General features: G+C 51.7%; 1 protein-coding gene across 1 annotated transcript in view; it reads right to left on the bottom strand.

Annotated features, from left to right (window-relative positions):
- NTRK3 (neurotrophic receptor tyrosine kinase 3) overlaps positions 1-16,929 on the bottom strand; it is a 272,999-nt gene that overhangs the window by 173,173 nt on the left and 82,897 nt on the right. The window contains exons 5-10 of the mRNA XM_054168851.1: positions 16,572-16,729; positions 13,558-13,700; positions 12,235-12,376; positions 9,454-9,750; positions 3,805-3,828; positions 2,336-2,406 (exon numbers count right to left, since the gene is read on the bottom strand). Of these exons, the coding sequence (XP_054024826.1) occupies positions 2,336-2,406; positions 3,805-3,828; positions 9,454-9,750; positions 12,235-12,376; positions 13,558-13,700; positions 16,572-16,729 (835 nt within the window). The remainder of the gene's footprint in view (positions 1-2,335; positions 2,407-3,804; positions 3,829-9,453; positions 9,751-12,234; positions 12,377-13,557; positions 13,701-16,571; positions 16,730-16,929) is intronic.

Here is a 16,929-nt window from a genome sequence, read left to right on the forward strand (position 1 = left end):
CAGCAACCTCCTTGCCCAGATAACCTTTCTGGAGGCTCCCACCTTCTGCTGCAGCACCATGGATATTGGCTGAGGAGGAATCTAGAAGCTAGAGCACAAGGCTGGCACAGCTTGGAAGCATCACAGGACTGATGATCTGGGGGGGGGTCTCCCTGTCAGTGATACCACTCTGGCACCAGCTCTCTCCAGCCTCTTCATTCATCTGCAAGGATAGGAGGTCCTCTGCTCTAATGCCTGGGTTCTCCCTTCACTGCATCACATCATGAGCCTCCAGTTCTGACATCACCACACCAAAGCTATACCAACCTGAGCTGGGATTACACAGGAGCAGCAGCAAACCCTTTAGGGAAGGGCAACTCTGTCTGCACCCAGACCTCCCTCAGGACAAGGAATGAGGGGAAATAACATACCACAACAAAAAAAAACCATGGAAGACATTAACTAGAACTGGTTTAGGTTTCTCTTCCCCCAAACTATTTGGTTTTCCTAAAGCCTGGAATGGTTCTCCTCATTTGTCCCCCAGTAGTAAATATTTATCCTACAACAGTGTCTGAAGCCCTTCACTGGAGTTGCAGCTCCACTGTGTCAGCGTACAGGCAGAGGAAAGAAAACCTCCTTGCCCTAAAGGGTTGACAATCCCAGGCTTATTTTAATATTTATGAATCTTTATTCCTCCAAGCCTTTGCTGGAGAGCCTTTTATTGCCTCCATGTAAACAACAATTTCCTTGGCTCTTGCCCAACTGCTCCCCGTGCTGGGCCTGGTGATGCATTTCGACTTTGCTCCCTTTTACAAAACTCCATTCTGCTCCTAACAGAAAAGGCATCACTTCACCAACTAATTTCATTTTGCCACTCTTTTCCCCCTTGCCTTTGATACAGCAGCTTCTAGAGAGGGCTTTTTAAGCATTATTTATTGTGCCACACTCTGGTTTTTCATCCCCCCCCCCCCCCATCGTTTGCTGTGCTGTGTATTTAATAACCAGTGCCCATGATTACTCCAAGCCTCAGTGTTCAAAGGCTTCACTTCAGTTACAGGAGATGTCCAGTTGGAGGTGGAGAATTGAAACCAAGGTGGATTGGGTTCTCTACCTCCTGTTGGTGCCTGGTGGGTTTCAAGATCATAGTATCATAGTATCAGTCAGGGTTGGAAGGGACCACAAGGATCATCTAGTTCCAACCCCCCTGCTACGGGCAGGGACACCCCACACTAGATCAGGCTGGCCAGAGCCTCATCCAGCCTGGGCTTAAACACCTCCAGGGCTGGGGCCTCAACCACCTCCCTGGACAACCCATTCCAGGGCTTCACCACTCTCATGGTGAAGAACTTCCTCCTCACCTCCAGCCTGAATCTCCCCACCTCCAGCTTCATTCCATTCCCCCCAGTCCTATCACTACCTGAGATCCTGAGAAGTCCCTCCCCAGCCTTCTTGTAGCCCCCTTCAGATGCTGGAAGGCCACAATTAGGTCATCTTGGAGCCTTCTCTTCTCCAGACTGAACAGCCCCAACTCTTTCAGTCTGTCCTCATAGGAGAGGTGCTCCAGCCCTCTGGTCATCCTTGTGGCCCTTCAAGATCTTATAAGCCCTCACAATTAGAGCAACTGTGGTTACTGAAACCAAGGTGGATTGAGTTCACTTCCTCCTGTTGGTGCCTGATGGGTTTCAAGATCTTATAGCCCTCACAATTAGAGCCACTGTGGTTACTGAAACCAAGGTGGATTGAGTTCACTTCCCTCTGTTGGTGCCTGGTGGGTTTCAAGACCTTGAAAACCTGCAGAACTGGAGCAATTGTGGTGACATGATAATCTCTCTCCCCACCTCCCACTCCCCTCTCAATACTTACACACAAGTATTTGTCTCTTTCTGCCTGGATCCTGCATGAGAAAGGCCATCTTGAGACCTGATAAACCAAAAGCTTCCCTTCCTTTTTCAGTTTTGGCATGGCCTGCACAGCAGGAGAGAGGGCAACCTGGCACTGACAGAATGGAGTCAAGGTAAATCTGAGTTTCTCACAAGGCTAAGCCTAACAGCTCAATAATGGCCTGAATCAGGCAGTTGCCTGTTTGTTTGCTCTCTGGGTGCTGCTTGTTCAGAGAGAGAATTTCTGACCCTGCCAGTAGCAACTTCACAGGATGCCTGCTTTTCAAAGAGATCCCTGGCTCCACTGCAGACCCAAGAGGTTCCTCTCAGTGCAAGCCACAAATCCTTCTGACTGTTGTCTCCAGTCAGAAAGGGAGAGATTTAGTTTTTTCCCACCTTGTAAACATCTCCAAACAGCACAGGAATGTAAATAAGAGAGTTGTCAACAGTTCTGCAGGGAAGAGGACAAGACTCACCCCAAAAGTGTCCTCCTCTGGTTTGTGGGTCACAGTGATGGGTGGGGTGGGACTCACTTCATAATCACCGACTGAAACCAGAAGACCAAAGACAGAAGATTCAGCAGGGCTCCCATGGGACTGCCAAGACACATCCCCAGTGGCAGTGTCTGACCTAATGAGATCCAGGTCACCCCTAACAGAGGCTGCAACTTCCTGTTCCACAGGGCACTAAAGCCAACTGTCAGAGAGCTCCTGATGCACATCAGCAGAGAAAACACTGAGCAGGACAATGCTGATGCCACTCCAACCTCACAATAAACACTGGAGTGCCTGAGCTTCTGTGCTGGGTGGCCTCCAGCCCTAAGGCATTTCCTGAAGTTTGCAAAAATCTACTGCTCTAAGAAGGGCTAAAACACAAGGCTGACTCCAGCAGAACTTGATCACAGAATGGCTTAGGTTGGAAGGGACCTCAGAGATCATCTACTGCATCATCATCTGCCTGGCAACTTGTGACAAGAGGGCATGGCATGAAGCTGTGCCAGGGGAGGTTTAGATTGGATGTTAGGAAGCAGTTCCTCATGGAAAGGCTAATTAGACCCTGGAATGGACTGCCCAGGGAGGTGGTGGAGTCACTGTCCCTGAAGGTTTTTATGGAACAATTGGATGTGGCACTCAGTGACATGGTCTGGTCTATGTGGGGGTGTTGGGTCATAGGCTGGACTTGATGATCTGAGAGGTCTGTTCCAGCCCCAATAATTCTGTGATTCTGTGAACCTCCCCACCATGGGCAGGGACACCTCTCAGCTAGACTCAGCTGCTCAAGGCCTCATCCAGCCTGGCCTTCAACATCCCCAGGCAGGAGGCAGCCACAGCCTCCCTGGGCAGCCTATTCCAGAGTCTCACCACCCTCCTGCTGAAGAACTTCCTCAGCTCCAGTCTAACCCTGCCCTCCCTCAGCTTCAAACCATTCCCCCTTCTCCTGTCTCTAGACACCCTCATGGAAAGTCCCTCTGCAGCATCCCTTCAGCCATTGGAAGGCAGCTTTAAGGTTCCCCTGGAGTCTTCTCCAGGCTGACCAGCTCCCTCAGCCCATTGTCATAGCAGAGGTGCTCCAGCCCTTGGATCATCTTTGTGGCCTCCTCTGGACTCACTCCACCAGCTCTGTGTCTCCACAGCTCTGTGTCCTTATCATGCTGGGGACACCAGAACTGGAGGCAGGATTGGAGGCTGGGTCTCAGCAGAGCAGAGTCCAGGGGCAGAATCCCCTCTCTTGCCCTGCTGGCCACACTCATTTCGATGCAGCCCAGGATACAATTTGCCTACAGGGCAAATGCAGGGAAAAGTCAGCACTTTTTCCAACCTCTATCAACTTCCTCTTGGCTTCCTGATTATTTTTTTTCTCCTTAGGAGCAATTAAGTCACAGAGGGATGGAGGAAACTGCAAAACCAAAACCCCCACAGCACGTAAAGGGGAAGGAGACACTTACTTGAGACAAAGTTGTCCGTACTCTCTGTGGAAAGGACAAAGAGAGAAGCAACAGAGTTAGCACAGCAAAGGAAGAGTGGTGTCATTCCCAACCCACCCCCAGGCACTCTCCACCACCCTGAAGTGCCCAGGAAACCAACATCTCATATTTCTGTCCTCTTGGGCAGCCATAACTGGAAATTGCAGTGCATGTGCCAGCGGGACGTGCTGGAGGGTCAGGATGGAGAGAGCAGAGGGGTGACTGGGCAGGGCCTTTGGCTGAAATAAGAGGGGAGGGATGCTACTGCAAGGCTAGAATGGAGAACAATTAGCAGCATGCTAACCATGCTTTGGAATGGTCCTTAGACAATCCTGCTGCCAGCAAAGCTCCCACAGACCCACTGGGCTCAGCAGGGCGGAGGGGAAAGGAGCAGATTTTGCCTTGCATGGCAGTGTTCACCAAGGACAAAATCCCACAAGGATGAGGGCCAGTTCCCAAAGAGCAGGGCCCAGTTTGGGGCAAGAGGTTACAGAAGACCTCCCTCCTCAACACAAGGAGGAACTTCTTCACTGTAAGGGTCACAGAGCACTGGAACAGGCTCCCCAGAGGAGTTGTGGAGTCTCCTTCTCTGGAGACTTTCAAGCCCCATCTGGATGTGTTCCTGTGTGACCTGAGCTGGATTGTATGGTCCTGCTCTGGCAGTGGGGGTTGGACTCGATGATCTCTTTGGGTCCCTTCCAACCCCTGCCATCCTGGGGTCCCCTGACCTCTTTCTCATGAGCAACTCCTGAAAGCCAACAGTGTCTGAACTGGGCATGGAGGCTGTGGCTCTCCCAGAGCCGCCTCTTGCCCGAGCAAACTCCTCCTGTCAGCCTCTTGACTGCTCCAGTCTATTCAGTAAAGCTCCTTCAGCTCTGCAGGCAGCTGAGGCCCCAGATGATGAGGTCTAAAGCTCTTGGTGACACTCAGTTTACATAGCATGAGAGTTAACATCAGCTTTCCCTTCTCCTGCCCGTGTAAGAAAGGGAGCCCCGTATTAACCGGAGTTTACACAGCGTGGCTGGCAGAGGGCTGCTGCAAGGACACCGAAATGGTCACACTGGAGGTCTGGAAAGGAAGCTTAAAACAAGCCCTGGGTGACAAAGAGGACTTTCCAAACCAGGGGGTGGGGAGACCAGAAAAAACAAAAAGCCCTGAAAAAAATATTTTGGTTTCAATCAAGCAGAAGAGTAACTTCCCTTGGCCTTTCTTCTAGAAAGAGGAGGCAAAAAATAAAGGGGGGAGGGGGGGGGGGGGGGGGAGGAGAGGGAAGAGAAACATTTCACTTGGAGACTGTTGTGTTTGGGGTTTTTTTACACCACTAAAGCAGGCAGAGCCTGGTTGTAAAACTCTTTCCCCCCTTTCCATTGATTTGATTTTTTTCTGCTGGACTAAGCAAATTCACCAGAAACCCACCACAAAAAAAAAAAAGAAGAAGAATAAAATGTCTTCCCAACTGAACCTTATTTTTTCAACATAGAAAACATAGCCAAGATGATTCAGTCAGCTGCAGTTCTCTGAGAAGCTCCCAAAGCACTGAACACTCCTCACAGTGGATATATTAACCTTTGTGGATTTGGGAAGGAGATGGCAACCTGGGGCTGAGATGCCAGTGACAATGTGCAGTGAGGCTTCTATCAGGGAATAGAATAGAATAGAATAGACCAGAATAGAATAGAATAGACCAGAATAGAATAGAATAGACCAGAATAGAATAGAATAGACCAGAATAGAATAGAATAGAATAGACCAGACCAGACCTTCGAGATCATCAAGTGCAACCTATCACCCAACACCATCTCATCAGTTAAACCATGGCACCAAGTGCCTCATCCAGTCTCCTCTTAAACACCTCCAGTGATGGTGACTCCACCACCTCCCTGGGCAGCACATCCCAATGGACAATCACTCTCTTGATGGGAAGAACTTCTTCCTAACATCCAATCTAAACCTCCCCTGGCACAGCTTGAGACTGTGTCCTCTTGTTCTGGTGCTGCTTGCCTGGGAGAACAGACCAACCCCCACCCAGCTACAACCTCCCTTCAGGTAGTTGTAGAGAGCAAGAAGGTCTCCCCTGAGCCTCCTCTTCTCCAGGCTAAGCAACCCCAGCTCCCTCAGCCTCTCCTCCAAGGGCTGTGTTCCAAACCCCTCCCCAGCTTTGTTGCCCTTCTCTGGACACCTTCCAGCATCAACATCTTTCCTAAACTGAGGGGCCCAGAACTGGACACAGGACTCAATGTGTGGCCTAACCAGTGCTGAGCACAGGGCAGAATGACCTCCCTGCTCCTGCTGGCCACACTGTTCCTCATCCAGGCCAGGATGCCATTGGCCTTCTTGGCCACCTGGGCACACTGCTGGCTCAAGTCTGTCCTAGGAGCCACTGTCCTGGATCCTAGAGAAGCAGGATATGGCAGGAGACATCTTCCCAGCTTCTAAAAACACCTTTCTCCTCTCAGCCTAAGCAGCACAATCTGGCACAGCAACAGGAGGTGGCAATCCAGAGGTGCCTCCAAAAGACATCGTCACAGATCCTTTGCCGTGCTGGCAGGAAATCATCCAGGCACTTTGCTTCCATTAATTAATTAAGACTAACAATTCTCATTCCACAGACAGTAAAACCTCTGCATGTGTGAATAGCTATGGGCAATAAACTCCCTGACTGAACCCCAGTGGGGAACCTTCCATCTGAGGTGTTTTCTGGAGGAATCCACCTTCAAATGGGGAATGACAAACACCAGCCACACCGAGTCTTAGTGGCAGCTGCTGCAGAGGATGGAGCAACAAACATCAAGGGAAACAAATTACATCCTGCATGGGGCTGGCAAGGTCTGCCAGGGTGAGGAACAGCTTGGGACTCCAGATCAGAAGAAAGAAAAGAGATGGGTCAGTTCCTGCAGAGAGATCAGGGCTGGAAGGGACCTCAAGGATCATCTGGTTCCAATCCCCTTGCCGTGGGCAGGGCTACTTCACACTAGAAGAGGTTACTCAGAGCCCCATCCAGCCTGGCCTTACAAACCTCCAGGGAAGAAGCTTCTACCACACGGTTCAGGATCAGTAAGCCTCCACACCACCACCACCCACAAGGTTGTGGCTGAAGCTGCACTCATGAGGGCAATATTTGACTCATGCCACACAACCCCCACCTCCCAGGGCCTCTGACACAAGAGGCTCTTCAAACATCACTCTGCCTTCCCACATCATGGCATGGCTCACATTCTGTTCCAAAACCAGCCCTCTGGAGCAGCAGACCTCTCTGCCCCCTTTTCTGGAGGTCCAGGACCTACTTAAGAGCTGTCCCCATTTCACAGATGGGGAAATTAAGTCACCAAGGTGAGACCTGACAGAGCTGAGACTGCAAACCTGTGCACCCCTCCTCACCCACCTACGTCTGCTAAGCTTCTCTTCTGCTCTAGCAAAAGGAAACAAACAGGTCATGGGGGGACCAAAAAGGGCATCATCCTCAGACCACAGATTTTGTGCTCCCATCCATACCAGCTGGTTTGTTCCATTGTCAGACCTTCAAGGCAGAGATTTGGGTTTGCACTTGCAGTATTTGACCTGTGGGAAAGCTCTGTGTACATATATGGTGTGATATAAATAATAAATGAGAGCACTGGGGGTATTTTGCTATATTTAGCAAGTGCCCTATTTTGCTGGGTTTTCTCTGGGCTGCAGGGGCCAATTTAGAGCTGCCACTTTCTCATGGCTTCATTCCTGAAGGCAGCAGCACAGATCTTAACTCCACGATGGCCAGCGTGGGGTTGCGACGGCAGAGAGCAGAGCGAGGGCTGCGATAAGAGGAGCGCGTCCAGCAGAGCCAGGGAGGTTCTCCTCCCCCTCCACTCTGCCCTAGTGAAACCTCACCTGGAATACTGCAGCCAGTTTTGGGCTCCCCAGTTCAAGAGGGACAGGGCTGAAACCAGCTTTGGGCTCCCCAGTTCAAGAGGGATCTGCTGGAGAGAGTCCAAGGGAGGGCTATGAGGATGAGGAAGAGACTGGAGCACTGCCCTGAGAGGAGGGGCTGGGAGCCCCAGGGCTTTTTAGTCTGGAGAAGACTGAGAGGGGATATAATATATGTTTGGAAATATCTGAGGGCTGGGTGTCAAGAGGGAGGGGACAGGCTCTGCTCAGTTGCACCCTGTGATGGGACAAGGAGAAATGGATGTAAACTACAGCACCTCAACATGAAGAGGAACTTCTTTCACTGTGAGGGTCACAGAGCACTGGAGCAGGCTCCCCAGAGGGGCTGTGGAATCTCCCTCTCTGGAGACTTTCAAGCCCCATCTGGATCTACTCCTGTGTGACCTGTGCTACATTCTGTGGTCCTGCTCTGGCAGGGGGGTTGGACTCGATGATCTCTGAAGGTCCCTTCCAACCCCTAATATCCTGTGAGATTCTCCATGCTCCTACAAGAGCACTCTCCAGTGGATAGGATAGGATAGGATAGGATAGGATAGGATAGGATAGGATAGGATAGGATAGGATAGGATAGGATAGGATAGGATAGGATAGGATAGGATAGGATAGGATAGGATAGGATAGGATAGGACTAAACCAAACCAGGTTGGAAGAGACCTCCAAGATCATCAAGTCCAATCTATCACCCAACACCATCCAATCAACTAAACCATGGCACCAAGCACCCCATCCAGTCTCTTCCCAAACACCTCCAGTGATGGTGACTCCCCCACCTCCCTGGGCAGCCCATTCCAATGGCCAATCACTGGCCATTGCTGCTGTTCTCAAAGGCTGGTTGCTGCAGTTCAGCCTTGAATCACACTGCAGGGTACAAAGGGGAATTCCAGGCAGTCAGTGAAGAAACCCCAGCAAAGGGCTGGGAAGTGACTAATTGAGCCATGGTGCCTTTTGTAGGCCTGTCACTCTGGAATTGCACATGTCATACCCAGAAAGCCAACAACCCTGGCACTGTTGCATCCTGTTTTAATCATTTCACAAATGCAAGCTAGAAGGGAAAAAAGAGAAAGAGAGAGAGAGAGAGAGAGAGAAGGCAGAATTGCATCACTCCAGAGGGCTTTCCTCTCTTTAGCTTCCAAAAAGCAATCCCATGGAAAAGAGCTTTCAAAAACAATTGGGCAACCTCTCTGGGACACCCCAGAGGAGACCCAAAATAGTTGGTCAAATTTCCCATCCTATTCCTGCTGAAATCCCCAAAGATGCCTGGGGAAAAAAAAACCAACACCAAAAAATCCACTACAGAATGTGTTACACCACAAAAATAGCCAAACCACTTAGTGTCTCTCCTGGCATTAAGGAGTTATGACACCAAAGCAGGAGAACCAAACTGGTCAGAGGAGGCCTGCAGAGGTCACCTCTCCCAACCTGCTGTTCAAAGGAGAGGAACCAAACTGGTCAGAGGAGACCTGCAGAGGTCACCTCTCCCAGCCTGCTGCTCAAAGCAGGAGAACCAAACTGGTCAGAAGAGACCTGCAGAGGTCACCTCTCCCAGCCTGCTGCTCAAAGCAGGAGAACCAAACTGGTCAGAAGAGACCTGCAGAGGTCACCTCTCCCAGCCTGCTGCACAAAGGCCAGCAGTGCAAGGACTGCTGTTGGGATCACAGCAAGAGGTTTGGATTGCAAACAACCCTAATGACAAAAAACTGAATCTCCTACCTGGAAAGGGCTTTTCAAGGAAGTGTCCTTTGATGGTTTGGTTGGCTGAGCCCAGCTGGTTGGTGGCCACAATGGTGTAGTTGCCATTGTTGTAGTGAGTGGGCTTGTTGAAGAGCAGGCAGCCCTCGGACACTTCCCCTTGCTGGTAAAACTCCATGTGGATGATCTCCGTCTCCCGCAGGACCTGGCCGTTGTGCAGCCAGTGGAGGGTGGGGGCTGGGTTCCCATGCACTGCAAATGCAATGCAGTGCTCCAGGTGCAGCACTGGCTCCTCCAGAGTCAGGATGCGAGGGGGATCTAGCAGAGAGAATAGATGGCAAGGCTCACAGCACCGCTGCGCTCCCGCCGGGGCGCTGCGCACAGGGGAATTCGCATTACCGGGGAAAGCAACCTCCAAAGCCCCTTACTCCTCCTGCTCTTCCCATGGGTCTCTGCAAAGCAGCAGTGTGCTAAAGTCACAGGAACCACCCCATGCTCCCCAGAAGGAGGATCTGCACCACAGCCAGCTCTCTGGGCCTTCTGGGCAGAGGTACAAGTTAACAGCGGGGATGGTCCTTTCGCCAGCCAAGAAACAATGAAGCTTGGAGTTGTCCCCTTCACACACCTACTGCTGCCCTCCTTCCCTCAAGGGGTCACAGGGAGGCCACCTGCTGCTGCTGAGGAGGACACTGTGATGCAGCACTGCTGCATTACACATGTGCAAGGCACCCGTGGGAGCTCTCCAGTCACACTGGGCCACTTTTGGTTGCAGAGCTGTGGAAGCAAACCTCCCTCAGCGGCCGCCTGTCCTTGGGGGCTTGGGTTGCCTGAAGATCCCAGAGGAGTTCTCACCCACCCAACGCCCTCCAGGGGTGTTTTAATTAAAGGGGGGAGAGAGAGGGATGAGAGAAGCAGAGACTCCACCTGCAATTTATTGCATATGCATTGTCTTCCCCTTGGGGCACCCCAGGAATTGCAGTGCTGCTCTGCTATTGCTTTCTGAAACTCTATTTACAGCACCTGCTCGTGAGGTCCCAAGGCTGGCAAGGTCTGAAGCAGAAGAATAGAGTTTTGTGCAAAGCCAGGATACAAAAGGTCTTCCCTAAAACACTTCCTTTACTGACCCTATCCAGCTGCAACTGCAACCCATGAGGCATCCCCAAGGAACAAAAACAGTGCACCAACTCTGGCCCATCTTTTGGGAAACAGCCTTGAAGATCACAGAACCATAGAATTGTCAGGGTTGGAAGGGACCTCAAGGAGCAGCCAGCTCCAACCCCCCTGCCATGGGCAGAGACACCTCACACTATAGCAGGTTGCTCACAGCCACATCCAACCTGGCTGCAAACACCTCCAGGGATGAGGCTTCCACCACCTCCCTGGGCAACCTCTTCCAGTCTCTCACCACCCTCATGGGGAAGAACTTCTTCCTAACATCCAATCTGAATCTACCCATTTTTAGTTTTGTTCCATTCCCCCCAGTCCTATCACTCCCTGACACCCTCAAAAGCCCCTCACAGCTTTCTTGTAGCCCCCTTCAGATACTGGAAGGCCACAGTAAGGTCTGCTCAAGAGAAAAGGGTATAGAGCTAGTTGGAGCTGAGCAATGTTCTCCCAGCAGCACCCAGACACCCTGAACCACAGCGCTGTGTCCCAGCCACCTCCTTTCACTCACAAGCTCAGAGCTGCATGTGGCTTGTTCACATCTTCCTGGCAAGGAGGATTCAAAACAGGCAGCCACCTACACACCCAAACCCAGATCTCTTCAGCATGAAATTCCAGCCCAAGTAATGGGTCTGGGCAACAAGAGCAGGAGCAGCAGAAACCATCAGGAGCTGAGAGGATTACATGGGTGAAAACAAGCACTGCCATGGTGCTGGTTTAAGGTGTGCAGGAAAAGATGCTAAAAAGCAGAGCAAAAATCCCCTGCCTGCCTGCTGATCAGTCCCCTCTGAGCTGATCTGCACCTTAATCACCTCCATCCTTCAAGCTATCAATAGCCCTTATTGGGAAGAAGGTGAAAGCAGTAAAGCATCTGTTTCCCTTCCCCCTCCTTTGTCTACAGAACCCCATGGCTTCTGCCCTGCTCTTGGTGTGGGCTCACCAAGCCCAGCCAGGAGCTCACACTCTTCCTGGCAGGAGTGAATGTGGGGGGAGGGGGGGAAGAGATTTTTCCAACTACAGGATAAGGGCAAATATTACAGACACAGCAACAGATAGTAAATCTCAGCTGCTTGAGAGCACAAAGCTGTGTAAACTTCCTCTTAAGGTCAGGTTTGTGTTAAGTTTTATTAGAAAGCACAAAGAAAGTTTGGGTACCTGCAGCTGAAAGTGAACAGTTGGAATCTGACGTGTGCATGTTTACATGGCATTTGTAGGAGCAGGGCTGGGAGGAAGCTCTAAGTACCCCTCAAATCAGAGGCAAGATTCAGTGGCTTTAAGCAAGGGAGATATTTAACCCCTCACACAGCAGCAGGGAGGGCACCCCTGTGTCTGTAAACAGAGTTCTAATCCCACTGTGGCTTTTCCTTACTCTACTGGATCTTCCAAGAGATGAGTGGAGAGGGATCCACCACCAGTGAGAGACTTCCCTGCCCTAGGGCTCATGTGTGTATTCATGGAAGCAGCAGGGAAGCAAAAACACAGCTACTGGAGAGCTGTGCAGGGATCCTCCTCCTCCTCACTGCACTCAGCTCCTAATCCTCACCCACAAAACCAGGTAGCAAGTGGCCAAGCACTCAGAAGGTTCCCAGGGCAGCCCTCCAGCCTCTCTATAGTCAAGCTCTCTCCACTGCTACTTACAGTAGACGGTGAGCAGCACACTGGCATTGCTCATCCCCACCACGTTCTCAGCAATGCAGGTAAGCAGGAAGCCATTGTCCTCACTGGTGACATTCACCAAGGTCAAATTGATGGCATGAACGTTGGTCCAGTTGAGGTTGGTCTGAAAACCCCAGAGAGAAACAGAGACGGAGATCAGCTTCTGGTAGCTCCTTTCCTCCCAGCCGCTGCCCTCAGCAGGTGAGGATCACAGCGTTCCACCTGTGAGGAGGCTCTCCAAAGTCCAAGGGCAGCTAGGATCCACGTGGAAGGAGATGCTTCCTTACATGCCAATACACCAAGAGGGGAGAGAGCCAAAGTATTGTAGCACAGGGGAGCTGGGCTTGCCCCACAGAAAGCTTTCTGAGATGCCTGTGTCAGCTCCAGCTGCTGCAGACACCTCTGTAAACAGGGAGGTCCATGGCAGGAGACAGGAGCCAATTCAGCTGGGGAGCACTGAGACACAAAGCTGTCTCTTTGTGGTAGTTTCAGGCTATGCCTGTAAAGGTTTCTCACAGGTCTTGAACAGAGAGTAGTAAAAGGTAAATAAATCACTACTGGGTGTGAAAAGGAAAATAAAGATCATTCTAAACATGAAAAGCATAGAATCAATAAGGCTGGAAAAGACCTCAGAGATCATCAAGTCCAACCTGTCACCCAACACCTCAGGACTACTAAACCATGGCTCCAAGTGCCACATCCAATCCTTTTTTGAACACCTCCAGGGATGGGGACTCCACCACCTCCCTGGGCAGCACATTCCAATGGCCAATCTCTCTTGCTGGGAAGAACTTTCTCCTCACCTCCAGCACAAACCTCCCCTGGTACAGCTTGAGACTGTGTCCTCTTGTCCTGGTGCTGGTTGCCTGGGAGAAGAGACCAACCCCCCCAACTATCTCCCTTCAGGTAGTTGTAGACAGCAATAAGGTCTCCCCTGAGCCTCCTCTTCTCCAGGCTAAGCAACCCCAGCTCCCTCAGCCTCTCCTCACAGGGCTGTGCTCAAGGCCTCTCCCCAGCCTCGTTGCCCTTCTCTGGACACCTTCAAGTCTCTCAATGTCCTTCTTAAACTGAGGGGCCCAGAACTGGACACAGGACTCAAGGTGTGGCCTAACCAGTGCTGAGCACAGGGCACAATGACTTCCCTGCTCCTGCTGGTCACACTGTTCCCGATGCAGGCCAGGATGCCATTGGCCTTCTTGGCCACCTGGGCACACTGCTGGCTCCAGAGATCTGGGGAACCCCTGGCAGGTGCCTCGCTCTCGCCCCATGGGGCACAGGGCAGCACTGAAGCCGAGCAGCCCCTACCTGGTGTGTGTTGATGGAGTGGAGGTCGGCCACCGTCCAGTCGACGTCGGGCAGCGGCGAGCCCGAGCCGTTGCAGGTGATGACCGCGTTCTCCCCTTCCCGCACCGTCAGGTTCACGTGGCTCACGCTGATCTCAGGCAGGTCTAGGAGAGCCAAACACCAAGGTGCTCAGGTGGGCAGCAGAGTTTGCTACTTCCAGCCACAGGACACGTCTTGACCCAGATCCCACCAAGCCTGATCCCAAAACCAGCCTCCAGCACCCTGGGATAAAGTAGCAGGAGAGAAGAGTGTGGCTTTGCCCAGCTGAGGGAAGGAGAGGTCTTGGAGAGAAGGGAAAATGTGGGCACTGATGCTGAGCAGAGCCTCCCATCACATTCAGTTCCAAAAGCCAGTGTCCACTGCTGACTGCCCTTCCCTTCACACAATCCACCATTCCCATCTCTTCTACTCCCAAAGTAGCTGCTCCAGGGCAGTCACCTGGGATGGGAAAGTTGCACCTGCTGGGAGAGGATGCAAAGCATTCCAATTTCTGGGGACAAGGCAGAGCACCCAGCACTCTAGGTGAGGAAAATTTCTCTCTGGTTTATAACAATCAAGAGAAGATGACCAAGGCTGTGTCCTTATGTTAATTTCAGCTCTCCTAATAAAAGGTGCCCTTGTTCTTCCTTGGTGGTGGCAGAGGAACCCACCGATTGATGGTGCCTCTGATTTACACCACTTCCTCACTTGCCATCACACAGGTGCCAAATATCCTTGCAACACCAAACCAGAGCTGGTTGCACGAAGGGCAAAGACCTTTCTTGCACAGGGGAGGCCTTCTGGGCTCTTCATAGAGACCAGCTGATCAGGCAGGGCAAGGAAGAACTGACCAGCAGTCTGCTCCCATCACAGCATCTGTCCCAACAACCCAAAGCCATGGCCAGGGATACACAGCCTTTCATTGCCATCAGGGAGAAACACCAGGAGGGAAACACCATTGGACTGATTTGGGGGGGGTGCCAGAAGAAACCAGGCAGCAGCCAAGGTCTGGCAAAACTGCACAGGTGAGCAAGAAGCAACAGAGAGAAGATAACAAGGACGTGCGTGGTCTCTTCACATGGAGCCACACCAAGCTACAGCAGCCCCCAGAGCCAAAGGACAAAGACAAATGGGCTGTTGTTACAACATCCCCTCACTCCTCTTAAGGCTTGAACAGCAAGCCTCTCCCTCTAGAGGCAAGCAGACCAGCGTGGCTCCCTGCTCTTCAAGGAGACTCTGAGGTCAGAGGAGATGCTCACCCTGCACCACCAGCACGTTTGGGTTCTCAACTCAGCACCCACTGTCCCCTGCAGTCTAACACCACCACTGATGGAGTCACCTTTTCTCCTGTCCCTGATCCCTAAAGATTTAATTATTTCCCTCCCCACCCCCCTTCTTCTTTTAATCTTTGCAGATTATTCTTCCCATGTGGGGAGGAAATTACAGCACACTCCAATCTTTTCAGTCCATCCACAGGCAGGCACACTTTGGCCACTTTCCAGAGCTTACTAGAGGGGACATCATGAACTTGAGGGGAAATAAATAAATAACTAAGCCATGCAAACCCAAATGCTCGTGCTGTTTGCCTGCTACTGCTGCAGGGAATGAGCCCCCAGATTCCTAGGACAGAAAACAATCATTAGAAAAAGAGAAAAACCTCTGGGTTCCCTCCTGGCTTTTTCTTTTTTTCTCCCCCTAGCCTGCAAGTTTGACAGCTGCTTGCATACAGGCAGTTTAATTGTTCTGCTGAAGGTGCAGCTCCTTCCCCTTCTTCCCCTGCAAAGGATGCTTTCCAGTAAAGGCAGCAGCAGAGCAGGAACTGACACTGAGCAGACAGCTGATGTGTGAACAAGGTGAAGGAGGAAGAGGAAAGGATAATTTCTGAACATGCCTCACGTTGCTCCTGGGGCCACAGGACTCTCTTAAAACATCAGCAGGAAAGAGAAAGAGATATAAAAGTCACTGCTGCCTCTCCCCTACAGATATGGGCTTGCAGTTGAAGGGGGGTGGGGGGGAAGAATAAATGAAATATAGAAGAATGAAACAAAAGCAAATGGAGAGAGAGAGATGTATTTCCTAGGAGTAATTACAAAAGACACAGAGGTAGGGTCTTGTAACAATAAACTGTTAGACAGAAGAGGAGCAAGGTGAAACACAAGCCTTTCGATGCAGGCTCATCACTAGCAATGACACTGCAGGCTGAGGAATGCCCCACAGCTCCCAATCTCTTCATACACACACACAGCCCCACACTGGCCCACAGGCAGCATTTTGAATCCACAAACTGCCCCAAATCAGGGTAAGAAATGCCCCAAATGCCCCAATCTCTTCACACACACAAACAGCAGCCCCACACTGACCCAGAGGCAGCATTTTGAATCCACAAACTGCCCCAGATCAGTGTTAGAAATGCCCCAAATGCCCTGATCTCTTCACACAGGGAAACAGCAGCTCCACAATAACCCACAGGCAGCATTTTGAATCCACAAACTGCCCCAAATCCGTGTTAGAAATGCCCCACATCCCCCAATCTCTTCACACAGGGAAACAGCAGCTCCACACTGACCCAGAGGCAGCATTTTGAATCCACAAACTGCCCCAGATCAGGGTAAGAAGTGCCCCAAATCAGCCTCTCTCTTTACACACAAACAGCAGCTCCACACTGACCCGGAGGCAGCATTTTGAAACCACAAACTGCCCCAAATCAGGGTGTTAGAAATGCCCCAAATGCCCCAACCCCTTCACACACACAGAGAGCAGCCCCACACTGACCCAGAGGTTAGAAATGCCCCAAATGCCCCAACCCCTTCACACACACACACAGAGAGAGCAGCCCCACACTGACCCAGAGGCAGCGTTTTGAATCCACAAGCTGTCCCATCTTGTTCTAGCCCACCTGGTGGGATGCTGCCACCCCAGGCTCCCCAAGCAAAAGGTCGAAGCAGAGGCGGCAGATGGGGCAGCGCTGCCTCCTGCCTGGCCCCAGGAGTCCTTACCACACTGGGTGATGTTCATCTCCTGCAGGCGGATGGTGCCCGCATCCAGGTTCATGCAGTAGAGGTCCTGGTACTGCAGGCTGGCCTCGCTCTTCTCCTGCCAGAGCTGGATCCAGCGGATGTCACAGCTGCAGTTGAAAGGGTTCCTCTCTAGTTTCCTACGGGCAGAGAGAGCATGAGAAAGGATGGTGGGGTAGGGAAAGGACGAGCAGGGCCGTCACCTGGCCCCAGGCTCCCCAGGGAAGGCAGCAACCACGCAGCTGCGAGGGCCCCTTCAGAGCTAAGGGAGAATCGCCTGCGTGTGATTTGCCCGGGGTCTTCTGGCACTGGTTATCGACGTCTCTTCTGCCTCCAGAGA

Source organism: Dryobates pubescens, chromosome 17, assembly GCF_014839835.1.
Source record: "Dryobates pubescens isolate bDryPub1 chromosome 17, bDryPub1.pri, whole genome shotgun sequence".
Lineage (NCBI taxonomy): Eukaryota > Metazoa > Chordata > Aves > Piciformes > Picidae > Dryobates > Dryobates pubescens.